General features: G+C 36.9%; 1 protein-coding gene across 2 annotated transcripts in view; it reads left to right on the top strand.

The window, feature by feature from the left end:
- The window catches only part of LOC149811828 (uncharacterized), a 95055-nt gene that overhangs the window by 18045 nt on the left and 62474 nt on the right, over nt 1-14536 (top strand). For both annotated transcript variants that reach the window (XM_089993946.1, XM_089993947.1), the window contains exons 2-3: nt 5202-5264; nt 5339-5431. In XM_089993946.1, coding sequence (XP_089850072.1) covers nt 5202-5264; nt 5339-5431 — 156 coding nt within the window. The remainder of the gene's footprint in view (nt 1-5201; nt 5265-5338; nt 5432-14536) is intronic.

Here is a 14536-nt window from a genome sequence, read left to right as displayed (position 1 = left end):
GAAGCGGGAGCGGGAAGCGATACGGGAAGCAGGAGCGGGAAGCGAGGCACTTTCAAAAATTTAGGAAGCGGGGAAGCGCGGGACCACTTAGAAGAAAATTCCGAACCGTCTCGAAAGCGACCTAGGAAGCGAACCGGAAGCGTCCTAGGAAGCGAAGAAATGGGGAAGCGAGGGGAAAGCGTGGGGGGAAGCGCGTTTCCCATAAAAGGGAAACACACTTCCCATAAAAGGGAAACACGCTTCCCAAAAAAGGGGGCGCTTCCCCTCACGCTTCGGAAGCGCGACGTTTCGCGCTTCCCGTTTTGCCTAGGCGCTTCTGGTAACTCTGGGCCATGCAACAAATGAATGATACCACACACTCAGGTCTAGAGATCAAACAACTGTCAGTTAGAGCCAAACCATAAGTTGACAATCTAAACTGACATAAAAATAGGTGCAAACAACTCACCCTAACAACATCTCTGAATCAACAAACACATATATGGATTCAGAGTCCAATCAACTATCACTCAGATCATAAACTTTGATAATTGCAGATTGTTAAGATGATTTGAGCTGCACATATAACTCACCTCAATGGCTAACCCTGACCCAATAACAAGTCCAAGAGAGATGATGCAAAATATATAAAATTTTGTGATGGACAAAATCAATGCCATAAGAAGGCAATAAATACTCATGAAAATCAATTTTCAAATAGGTGAGCTCATATCAAATAACTGATTTCAAAAAAAAAATTTCAAATCAAATCCAATAAAGTTAGATAAAAACCTTATCATAAGAATTAATGTAATTAGATGCACAAACAATATGTCAATCGATGCAATTACATTCATTGCAACATAGGATGTCTTATGACAATTTTTTCAAATTTGAATAAGTAAATAAGCATGCAAATACGATGCTTGAGAATCTTTAAAAGGATCATAAGTCCATTACTCAAGAAACAAGTGAACTAAGGCACATCTCATACAATAGATCCAATAAATCTCACTAAATAGACAAAAATAACATATATAATATTTAGATCTAAATCTATTATGAGGCAATTGGAGGTAACATATAAAGATTCCAAAAGAGCTAAGTGCAAAATAACACAAATACAAAACCACTAGGAGCCAACTAAGAGCTATGCATAAACATAAAAATGTTGACATTATTGATAAAATGTTCTCAAAGAGCCATAGAGATTTTACTAACATACGTAACTATGAACCCACATATGATCACATTAAACAAGAGTTTTTTCTTACATTATAACGAAAATACAATATCCAAGATGCATGATATAAAATATCGATACTCAAGAAAGAAACCACTAAGATAAGCACAAAAAAAAGATTGATTATATGATAATAAGTCATGCTTATGCTATTCAATAAAGACTATTTGAGGTATATACCTAAAGATGCCTTAATCCAACACAAGCCATTTGAAAATAGTCTTAATAGAACAATGTCACTCAAACATACATGAAATAACACATTCACATGATAATAGAAAAACAGAGTTACCGGAAATGCCAAAGACACTGGGGAAGCGCAAAATGTCGTGCTTCCGAAACGCGCTGGGAAGCACAACTTTTTTTTGGGAAGCGTGTTTTTCATTTTTGTGAAGTGCGCTTTTCCCTTTTCTTCATTTTTTTTCTATTTTTATTTTTATTTTTTATTTTTTTCTCTTTTTTGCTTCCTCCTCGCTTTCGCTTTGTTCCTAGGTCGCTTCCAGTTCGCTTTCGAGACGATTACTGATTCTCTTCTAAGTCCTCCCACACTTCTCGCTTCTTAAAATTTTAAAAGTGCCTCGCTTCCCACTTCTGCTTCTCGCTCTTGCTTCTTCGATTGGCAACTCTAAAAAAAACCGTATGAGAACATAGAAAACACGACTATATTAAAAAAAGTATCACACAATACATCTTTTTAATCTTTATGCTTGATCACATCACAAAAAAAAGAAATCCAAAAGATAGTTCACACATACGTTAAAAGACGTTCAAAAACAAAATTTAGCATTTTGCAAAAACATAAAACACATAAGATTTTCAGAAACCATATATTTTGCAAAATATAATTTTTCACTCAAATCACATATTTTAAAAACATTTAATTTTATCACAACTCTTTTACAAACACTTACCATGCATATGAAAAAAAAAGCCAAAGATACATAGAGGAATACAAAATTCTTAAATCCATACCATCCATTAATACAAATCTTTCTCAAGACCTCAAACCTTGCTATGATACCATGTCACGAAGGTGTATGGATCCCAATGCACTCTGAAATACATGCCATGAGCCTAGAATACAATGGAGTTAAACACTCATTTACAACGGAAATACCCATAGGACACATGACTTAAAAATAAACAATTTCATTAAGTATGAAATTCAAATAATACAAAAAAATAAAAAATTACAAAAGAGCCTCACTACAATACTCAAAACCTAGAAATCTACCCATCACTCTTACGCTTTATAATGCATACACACACCCCTATTTATAAGAAAGGAGAAAAAATGAGGAGAGAACCCTTCTAGCCGTTAGAGAGGATCTAATGGCTAGAAATATAACCATTGGACCCTCTCCAACGGTTATATAAAGTCAACATTGGTTGACTTAGTCAACCCAAGTTGACTATTATATATAATATATATTATATAAATAACAATATATATACATATATAAATATAATATATAAATATAATATATAAATATAATATATAAATATATGAATATATATATATATATATATATATAAGATTACATCCATCTTATTATTCTTGGGTATTTTCAAAAACTCCATGTAATATAATCCTCCTTCTTTATGACCTTCCGTAATTGGCTTCCCTGACTAGCGATCCTCCACCTGACAACCAATAGAGTTGAAAAAAACATTACACCTATGGTCAAATAATTGAGAAACAGATAACATTTAAATTTAATTTAGAAATATATCTAATTTTTGGAACAGAAAACCTTTTTGAATTTTAAGAAATATTTTTGAAATTTTCTATTCCTTTTATCTCAAGAGATGTCCCATCAGCAGTAAACATTTTTGACCCACTTGAGTTATGACATTTGGATAAGATATCTTCATTTTGTGTCATGTGAAATGAGGCACCTGAGTCAAGAAGCCAAAGAGATTTACCGGGATCATTGATGCCAAAGGAAGAGACCGCGGTTCTAGTTGATGAAGCTCCTTTGAGTAAAGGTTAAAGAACCTCTACTAGTTGAGTCAAGGACATGTTTCCAATAGACGAATCTTGTGTAGTTTTGAACTCTCTTGACACTTGTGCAACCGAGGCAACCTTCTTTTTATAAGGTCTTTTTAACTTAGGGCAATAGGTTTTGATGTGTCTCGGTTCATGACAGTAATAGCAAATAATTTTTTTCTTCTCAAACTCATTGCCTTGTTTTCCATAATGATCATTGTTTGGCCTTTATAATGTGGTCTTTTTAACTTAGGGCAATAGGTTTTGATGTGTCTCGGTTCATGACAGTAATAGCAAATAATTTTTTTCTTCTCAAACTCATTGCCTTGTTTTCCATAATAATCATTGTTTGGCCTTTATAATGTGGTGGTCTGTAAGTATGAACATAGTTTTTTGGCTTAGATATGGCTAGAACCGAGTCATCATCACTCTTAAAAGTCTTTTTTTTATACTTAGCTCTTTAATCGGGTCTTCAATAGAAAGAACTTTTCTTCTATGGAGGAGAGCCGATTTTGTGAACTCAAACTCCGGTCATAATAGAAGTGCTCCTCATCTATTTGTTTTTGACGGAGTTCTATATCTTCGTGACAATGCTATGTAGGCTCAAGAAGAGCCAACTCATTCCAAAGATCGGATAATTCACTAAAGTATTCTCTAATGCTTCTTCCTTCTTAGGTTATAGTACGAATTTTATCTTGTAAATTGCACACATGTGCAATATCTTTAAGAGAATACATTCTCTTAAGATAATCCCATGCCTTATTTGCATGTTCGAATTTAACAAGACTAGAGCACTTCTTAATATCAACACTATTAATAAGCCAAAACATAACCTTGGCATGCCCCATTCTCCGTTCCTTCCATTTTTTCTAATAGGTAGCCATTGCGTTGATTGTTTCAACCTCCGTAAAAGGTACTTCTTTCTCACTTTCTATTTTAGTAAAGATTAATTTGGGTTTTGGATCGGTCCTATCCACTAGTCCCCACAACCCTTTTCCCCATATGAGGTACTTTATAATTGAAGCTCATGTTACATGATTTGAGCTATTGAATTTGATGGTTTTATGGTGACATTTTCATTATTATCCAATTTTACAAGGGCTAAAGAGGACAAAACAAGAAGAAAAAGGACATAGAAGAAGAAAAAGAAAAAAACAAGGTGAAGATCACGAGTACTCCACCACCAAGCGAGCACTACCGATAAAGTACACAAACACTCCTCCACCAACTAAGCACCACCAATTTTTTATTTGAAACACAATCACGATCTCACAAGCACTTGAATAGGAATTGCAAAAGAGCTTCAACTCTTTTAAAATTTGAGTAGCATGCTTTCCAATGCATCGAAGCTCAGATAACATGTAAGGAAATGAGAACCTCCAACAATGTTCTTCAAATCACCAAAGTGGATACACAAAAGAGCCACAATAAGATCCATCGAAAACACCACAAAGAACCACAAAATAGGCTCACAAACAAAACCCACTCAATGGGTACACAAGGAAAACACACATAAAAATATTATTTTATTCAAGAGGAATCCATGCAAGAAGCATTACAAATGAGAGGGGGTTTCACCCCTATATATACACAAGCAAGAGAGACATTGGGAAGGTTCAACAGCTCTATGTAGAGCTGTTGGGCCTCTCCCAACGTCTCTTTTGGTTTGACTAGTCAACAAATGTTGACTAGTTTAATGCTAAAGAAAAAATAAAAAACATACTAACCTAGTTACATCTCTCTCTCTCTCTCTATATATATACACACACATATAAATACATATGTATGTACATAATACATATACATTGTATATTTATACATTTTTAACAAGGTCCCCTCACATCAAAATGTGTAATGGCAAATGGACAAGTAGATATAGAATCACTAGACTTAAGTGAAAATATACAGCCATTACAAGTCAAATTCTTAGCATTATCAACTGAAATATGTTATGATGTTGATGTATAATGTCAGTCCATTTTGTTGCAGACACTTACCAAACTTCGCCTCTCAAGAAATGCTTTAACTGAAAAAGAAAAGGAGATTTTCCAAGTAATATCCTTTTCTGTTGGCTTCAAACTTCGTCTACTCATTCTTGGTTAGGTGTTTAACATCATTCTCTGCAGGATCTTTTAGATAAAGATGAATTCTACCAGGTCAGAATACCATCTAATGTGTGGAGACCAGGGAATGAGTATGTTATCTCATCTGTGAAAGCAGTAAGTTCGCCTGTTATTCAATAAACTGTACTTATCCATATTTTCATCTTTTGCTGTTGAGTTTGGTCACATGTTGAAAAAATAGGTTATGACTCTTTATTGCATTACTGGGACACATATTTGAAGGCATGAAATGCTAAAAGCACTATTTGGATTTGGAATTATGCCCCATAGGTTTTTTAGAATAAACAATTGTAAGGCATATCCATGAATGTCATATTGATGCTGTATCAAGCTTTTGGTATTGCATGTTTTATGAATTTTTCACTTCAGCTTGTGAAAAAATTCTTGATAGTGTGTTCTATGTGACTTTGTTGCATTAGTTGTGAGTGGTATTTGTGATTAAATGCTAGTCTTTAGAAGCACATTTTTTCCCTATAGTTTAATTGTTGCGTTTCAGTCCAAAGAATCATCCAAAACTGTAGGTTCTCCTCCTCTTTATCCTGCACTCTCTCTCTCTCTCCTCTTTTTCCCTTTTTTAGGTTTTTACTCTTTTTATAACACCTGGCAGAAGCAAGCAGCCAGGTGTTATAATCTTTGGATCATAACTGGGTCAGACTCAAGTCTGGGTCTGATCCAGGTCTAATGCAGGTCCGATGGACCTGGATCCCCTGGATCTGATCCATGTCTGATGGACCTGGATTTATTTAGATCTGGGTCTAATTCAGATCTGGATCAAAACCCAGATCTGAATCATACCTGGACCTATTTTGGCCCAGTTTTGAGTCTAACCTGGATCTGTTTAGATCTGGGTCCGATTCAGACCTGGATCCCCTGGATCTGATCCAGGTCTGATGGACCTGGATTTGTTTAGATCTGGGTCTAATTCAGACCTGGGTCAAAACAACCCAGATCTGAATCACACCTGGACTTATTTTGGCTCAGTTTTGAGCATAACCTGGATCTCCTGGATCTGTTGATCTGGGTCCGATTCAGAACTGGGGCAAAACAACCCAGATCTGAATCACACCTGGACCTATTTTTGGCCCAGTTCTGTCAAACCCAGGTCTGACTTATATATATCATAGTCACAGATACCGGCGATATTTTCAAATTATTGCTGTATTTTCAGCAAACGCTATTATAGGTAAAATATCACGATATTTTGAAAATATCACCAATTTGATAATATCGCGATATTATTGTGAGAATATCACGATATTCTCGTGTTAATATCACAATATTATCAATTATTGTTACTGTTTTTATTTATTTTCTATATCTTAAATGTGTTTTTCTTCTTTATTTTGCATTTTTTACTTATTTCTTTTATTATATATGTATTTTATTATCTAAACAAGACATTTTCTTATTTTTGTTATTTTATATATTTTTTAATTTTTTAAGCCACGAGATTTTCCCATGATTTTTTCGAGATTTATCACCAAACCTATAATATCAGGAAAAATAGCCTCGCCGAGATATAGCCGATACCGATATTTGTGACTATGATATATATACACTAGAATATGTTAATTGGAAATATGTGAATTAGAGTGTGAACTAGGCATTTTCGATGCTTTTTTTGCAAATCCAACCCTGCAAATGCATTTGGTGTGGTTCATTTTCTAGGAATCGACTGTTGGATCGTGTATTTTTTATGAAAAAATACGATTTTTAGATGCTTGAATATTTACAAAAATTCTGAGCCGTCAACCCTTAAAAGATCCTTCTTATGCATCGTAATCGGGTGATCCAAGAGTCTATTTTTATAAAACCAAGCATCTAGATCACATCAGTATGGTGAAATTTAATAAAAAAAAACATGAAAATCTCAGTTCATACTTCACATATTTCCAGTTAACATATTTCCAGATCACATCCGCACCCAGGTTTTTTAAAGTGCCGCATTGCAGCATCCACACCCATATTCCCACCCGCATCTATGTGCGGGGGTGCGGGGAGGGTATATATATATATATATATATATATATATATATATATATATATATATATATATATATATATATATAAAAACTTTTGCCCAATAGCCCAAAAGCACCAAAGACTTTGATACCATGTAACGAAACAGGTGCACAAATACAATGCCACAATGTGGCTACAAAGGTGCACCCTCACAAGAACAAGAGCTACTAATGAGCCAAATACAAAGAGCCACTAAGGGCTAATCACACAAACTCTCAAAAGAGAGCATGAACATAAAAAAATATAAGAATTTTATTGAACAAATGAAATGACTGAAATACCCAGTTTACATACATAGTGAACTATACATATACACATTTTAACATGGGCAACCCACACCATTAAGATTCTGAGGCAACCAAACAGGCTCCTCATTGATCTCGCTGCCATTAACCAAACCAGGTAACAGATGAATTGATTGATCAATACTTGCAACACCCCAACTCCAATCAAGATCATGCATGTTAGCACATCCATTTAAGCTCACGTGTAAGATGGGTACAACAAGCAAGAAGTTCTTCAATAGAAGACTGGCAGATACTCCCATAAGACAAGTCAAGCTGTAAAACCTGAAAATTTTATAAAATAATTCAAATTGGGCCTAGACCCATATTTCGGATCTAGGACCCATAAAGGGGGTAATTAGGATTAATCGATTTAAACCTCGATTTAATAAATAAATAAATTAAATTTTTAAGTTTTTAAATATTTATCCGAGGATCCACAGTTGGATCCATTTGGATCCAACTTAATGGATCCATTTTGATATTTGGGGCCGGGTTACGGGTCCCGGGTTCCGACCCGAGCCGCGCCCCATGTTACAGCCTTTTAAATAAAAAGGGCAACCCGATAAGGGTTGCCCGATAAAACCCTAGCAGGAAAAGGAAAGGGGGGAAGGGGGGGGGGGGGTTACGCAGGGCGTAACCGACCTCCCCCCATCTCGGCAAAGAAGGAGTGGGCCTGGGGCTGATAAAAGGGGGGGAGTGGAGAGGGGGTCTCGCCCTCTTCACTCAGCCTCGTCTCCCTCGTTTCTCTCTACTCAGTCTCTCTCTCTCCCTCTATCCCTTTCTCTGTCGAGTTGGGTATGCATTGGAGGGGAGGAGGTCGCCGGCGAGCTGCGGCAAGCCACACCCACCAAAGCCCTCCAGCGAGCACCTTTCTTCACGGCAGCAGCGTGGAGCGACACCAGCCGACCGTGCATACGCGCCTCCAGCCTTCGATCGCCGGAAAAGTCGTCGAGAAACAGGTACGGTGCTCCTTCTTGGAATCGGGGTGAGGAATCGAACATGGGTTCGATTCCATGAGTGGATTGAGGGGAGGATTTGGGGATTTGGTTGTTTACCCCATTTCGAAAAACCCAAACGATTTGGGGATTTTCAGTTTTTCTGATAAAAGGGGGGGTTTGATGTAAGTTAAAGGGCTTAAGACCTCGGTTAATGTAATTGTTTTGGGTTTTTACTAAGAAGGCTTACAGATTTCTGATGGGGACAAATACCCTGAAATCGTGAAACAGGGGTTTTCCCTGTTTCGGTCACCCTGAACGATTGGATTGGGGATGAAGGTTTCTTTTTGTTTTGTTTGACAGTCCTTATGATAATCGATCTGCATTGTTGGTTTCTGTCATTTTATGCATGATATTAATGAGATCAGTGTATTTAAGTTAAAGTCTTGTGCTGTGCAATATAACTTTTGTAATCTATTTTCTGTGAGATGAAGAAGAATAGATGAAATTACAGGTTTCTGGAAATATTTGTACTAGCCCAGTACATTGATACGTTAGGCTCTTTCCCTTATGGAAAGATTTATTTTCTTACTTATGGGATGCTGCTGAAGTTCAGTAGAAATGTTCATGTTAGGGTAAATTGAAGTTTTAAGGTGTTTAGTAGATTCTTGAATTGGGTAATTCCTGAATAGTTTGGGTTTCGGTTATTGTGATTGAATAACCAGATTGGGGTTTCTTCATCGTGAATATGCATAGGATGAGGGGATATATTTGATTCTGAAGTTTTTAATTTTTACATAACCCATTAATGGCAAATTGTAGCATATACCATGAGTTTTCCTTTGTTTTCTCTGCCAAGTGTTCCATGCTTGGATAAACTAGAGTAACGATACTTTAAAGTCATGCAAACAGTTGATCTTGTGTATGGAGCTAAGTCTTGATATCATTACTTACCTGAAATGCGCTGTAATTGAATCCGCATACTCGAAATCTTGGAAATCAAGTTCATAAAGAATGTTTGGAATTTGTAGTTTCTGTTGATAATGGAGTAAGTTGGTCTCATAAATTTACTGCAAAAATATTAATGTGTTGTTTCCATAATGTAGCATTGCATGTTGGATTGAAAGGTTGGATTTCCAGAATTTGAAGTTATAAGTTTGGTTTGATATTGGTTATTTTGATATCAAAAGGGGACTGTGTGATGATATGCATATAGGCAATTTCTTGTTAATTAATTTTTGAAATCTTGCTATCCTAAAAAACAGAACACTGTTATGTATACCAAAACAGGGAATAGATGGGTTTGATGATGCAACACCATTCGATGTTTTGAATTATTAAGAGTCAGCATGTGTTCCAGCTGACTGCGTGTTTATGTATATATATATATATATATATATATATACACACACACATGTCCTGATTTCTAGTGGCAGGGCTGATTTCCATATGTTTTCATAGTTAGCCGAATGATGTTAATCGGACTTCCTAAATGAATATACAAAGTTCTAAACCATTATAACATGAATACACTGCTGCTAGGTTCATGAACTGTTAAAGTTCGACAGAATCTTGCATGCATTACCTAATGTAATGCGGTAGGCTGTCTATTGGCATAAGATGGTGCTTGAGTGTAGTAAGCTCAAAGTTTGTAAGATGCAGCGTGGGATCATTGAAACATAATCTGAAAATTTTCAGTTGTGTATAATAGTGCTCATGTTACACTGTTTAGGGAGGATGGATACATAAAACTGGAATTTTATATATGTAATGTATCTTGCTTGGATGTCTCTAGCTGAACATTATATTTTTGGCTAGAATCCATGTGTTAATTAAAAGCTTGTGTATTGGATTGTATGAAAACACTTGCTGTGGAGGTTTATGCGTTCACTTGACTGTTATGATTATGGTACGCATGAGTGTGAGCATGATTCAATTATTAGTAAGTCTTCTTGAACATGTACGCTTGAATTATATGTGAAATGGTACATGTACACTCACACACCTAAAGAAACCATGAATTGGTTAAGACCCATATGTGATGTAGGTAACACACACATTGAAAATGCATATGAATGAATTATGACATGCATATGTTTGGGTTTATATTTGCATGAATATATATGCTGTTTGGCATTTTGGCTTAGTGTTATGAATGAAACACTACTTGGTTTTATTTTGCGATGCACCAATGACCTAATTGGACCATCACCGGCCCGGAGAGCCGTGGGTGTGCTTTTCTTTTATTTATGTTTCTAAATGCATCACTTAAACCACATAAGATGGTTTGGCACATTACTACACTGTTCTAGTGGTTTATACGGGCTGGAGTCTCGAATGGGTCCCTGCAAGGGAGGATGCAGGTTTTTCACTTTACTTTTGCATATTGTGTTGCAAACTTAAAGAATGAAATTAAATAAAAATATAACGAATAAGAACAATGTAATTTACATTCTGGGATATCTCATCTGGAGTATGAGAATCTTGGATATCCGGTCTTGGGGAGACTGTGAGGATACAAAAACTCCGTGTGCGTTGTTGCCCCTGAACTCGATATTGAGGTTCTTCTCCTGGCCACGGTTTTAGGAAGAGTCCGCCACTTTACCCGGGAGTGGTGTGTTAGTCACAACTGTGAGTTTATGGTACTAAGGAAGTGGCACTTGTGGGCGTGGGGTGTCCCTTGTGTCCCCAACATTAGATGTGGAAGTCTAATGTTCCGATGGATGGTGCTGTTTCCTGATATCGGTCGAGGGCTAAGTTGGAACCCAGTAATAAAATACAAATTGTGTGTTAAGCTACCCTAGGAACTTACTTGACCTCGGGGTTTGTACCCGTTTGGTGTATCCGCGGGCCACAGTAATTAAAACGAGGAACCTAAAGATGTGTGCATTTAATAGGGCATGCATATGGAAAGATGAAACTTAAATGAAAGATAACAGAAGAAATCATGCATTGCACATAATCATGCATTTTTCTGTTATGCATTAGATCATGCATGTTTTGAATCATTCTTGATATCATGACATCATTTGGTGGTAGCATATGCTTTACTTGGTGAAATCATGCTGAAAGGTTTGATTATTTAGTTATTGATATATGACACTGCTTTACTGTTCTTGACTGGTGAGTATATGCAATTATTGGTAGTTATGTATATTTAAATGTTGCAAATTTTATATCTGTACTCACTCAAATCACTGCATGAAATCTTATCCATGTTCTTTCTCTTACCTGTTTTCTTTAGAAGTAGCTGTGCTCAGAATTTCGGTTCTGACACCCTACTTTGTTGGTTTTTCACAGGTAATGGTGAACAGTGAAGTTGGACATGCCTATGGGGATGAATGAGTTTATACTTGGGCTTGTCAGCTTCAGTAGAGGATATAGTGACTCTTTCTTTTGTCTTTTAGTTCTTTTAATTTCTGCAATTGTTACTTTACTTTCAGTTGAAGAAAACCTTGTCTTTGAAATTTTCTTACTCATTAATAAAAGAGTTTTAGTTGGTTGATATGGATGATAATTGCAACTTCGTTTGTGGTGTGTGGTTATTCAACTGAAATTGGAACTGTAGGAACCCCAGGTCTCTGGGAAGTTTTCCGCAACTCTTAGAAAAAAAAATATTTCGCATTTTTAAAGGGGCTGGATTGGGGTCGTTACACAAGCTCAAGAAGGGATGGAAGAGCGCCTCCCTTATGAAGAGCATCCAGTGAGGAGTTATCAAGATACTTGCATGCTCGTAACTTCAAGACCTCAACTTGCACACAACTCTCAAAAACAGGTTGCAAGTTCAAAAAATGTATATGACAAATCAAGCAAGGTCAATTTTGGAAGCTGGCACAATGGACAACCCATCAGGACCAACAGATGGACATGACTTCAAGATCAAAGACTCGATGTATGGACAGGAATAAGTTGTAGCTGAGAGGCAATCGTCCTGAAGTTGACTGCAAAAAGATGCATCAGGAGAGAGCAAGCTTGGACAATTTATTGCAGCTTGAGACAGCACACCGCACTCCTTCAGTTCCAATACTGTCATTTGTGATGCTTCAAGCCTAAAGGTATTTAATTTGGGACAAATGCCAAGATTAAGTGACCTAAGCCCAACAGGGCAGAGAGATGCATCTTGGAGATGATCACAACCGTCCAAAAAGACTTGTTGAGGCTTTTCATGCGACAACAACCAACAAGTGAAAGACTAACTAATGAAGCACTCTTCAGCCCCACCTTTGTCAAGCTCTTACAGCTATCAAGAACCAATGATTTAAGCATTGGGCAACCACCACCATCAGAAAAACATCACAAATAAATTTTTTCAGGGATTCACACTTACTAAGGTCCACCTCTTGCAATCTTTGACATTGTAAATGAACAAAGGTTAAACTTTCGTGCTTGTGCAGTACCAATTTCTGAAGAGCATTCGAGGTGACACTGATCTGATTAAGAACAGGGCAATCAAACACAATGATGGATGAAAGGGAAGGGGGAAGGTCGTTCAGCTGAGTGAATGTGATGTGAGCGTAAAACCCACGAAAAAATTGGGTCGGACCCGGGTCGGGTCTGGACCTGACCCGGACCCAAACCAACGAAACCCCCTCCCGCGCTTATTTAAGAAACACGGGAGGCAGGGTTTTCTCATTCGAGAAAACCCTAACCTCCACTCCCCCCCCCCCCCCCCCTCTCCCTCCCGTTGCTCTCTCCTCCGACATGCGATCAAAAGGTGGATGCGGTGTCATGCTTGTATACACAGTGATAAACATATTATATTCTGCCCCCAGTCCTCAAATAGTTTTTGTGCATATATCCTTGTCAGACAAAGGAGAACCGATGGCTGCCAGTTGATCCACAATAACTTTTATTTTTGAAAGATAATCAACAAAGGAAAAATCACCTCTCTTTAAATCTGCAAATTCGGCTTTCAATTGATATACCTTTAGATTAGAGATCTCTTATACCAGTGATGCAAAACATCCCATAACTCCTTCGCGGGAATGCTAGAGAGAATATGCAATAGCACTTCACGCGAAAAAATGGTCGTGATGAATGCAACTGTTGTTTGATTATCTTTTTGCCAAGCAATAAAATCAGGATTGCGAAGTTGGGATTTCACAGTCTTTTCTAAACTTTCTATCTGCGCTGAAGTTGTTTGGGAAACAAATTCCAAAGGTACAAGAATTAACCCGTCAAGGTGTCCCATTAAATCATAGCTACATAAGAAAGGAATAATTTGCTTTTTTCAGGTAGTAAAATTTATGGAATCGAGTTTTTCGGTGACAAGATGGCTGAGGAAAGAAGCATTGAGCCCAGCCATTATAAGAACAAGAATAGGAGAAAGAAAGACTACAAACTGAAAAACGAGAACAAGAAAAAGAAACAGTAACGTCCTTTTTTTTTAGTCAAGGACAGGCGATGATGTTTGTCAGGATAGCGACGTCACAAAGGTGTTCCTTTTTCCCTTCCTTTTTTTTTGAAAAAGGAATAGGGATATATATTTCTCTTTCCGTTTTTTAAGGACAAAAAACAAATTAGATCTCGATATGGTCTGATTTGATGCATAGATAGAAAAGGGAAAATTGTGAAAGAATGATATGGGGTGCAAAAAACTAGATCTAATACGTTTTTCGATCGGGTCTTTAGAGAAAAACAGTAGATCTCAATGATTGACATGGAGAAAAAGATAGATCTGATCTGATTTCGATCAGATCTGTAAGAAAAATGACAAATCTTGACTATTGGAGAGGAAGAAAGTTAGATCTGATGTTATGATCTGAAAGAAAAGGGTATAGATCTGGTGAATGCGCACCAGATCCGATATAGAAAACACAATGAAAACGAAGGAGAGGAGATCTGTTTCAGAAATCAGATCTGATTTGGAAAATAGAGACAAGGAATCTAAGGACGAAAAGAATATGTGCAGCCAAGATTTAATAGGACTTATCTTTTTGCCGGCTCTGATACCATGT

Source organism: Nuphar pumila, chromosome 17 (assembly GCF_984573655.1).
Source record: "Nuphar pumila chromosome 17, dmNupPumi1.hap1.1, whole genome shotgun sequence".
Lineage (NCBI taxonomy): Eukaryota > Viridiplantae > Streptophyta > Magnoliopsida > Nymphaeales > Nymphaeaceae > Nuphar > Nuphar pumila.
The sequence above is the reverse complement of the archived record's forward strand: the minus strand, read 5'-3'. Positions and strand labels throughout refer to the sequence as shown.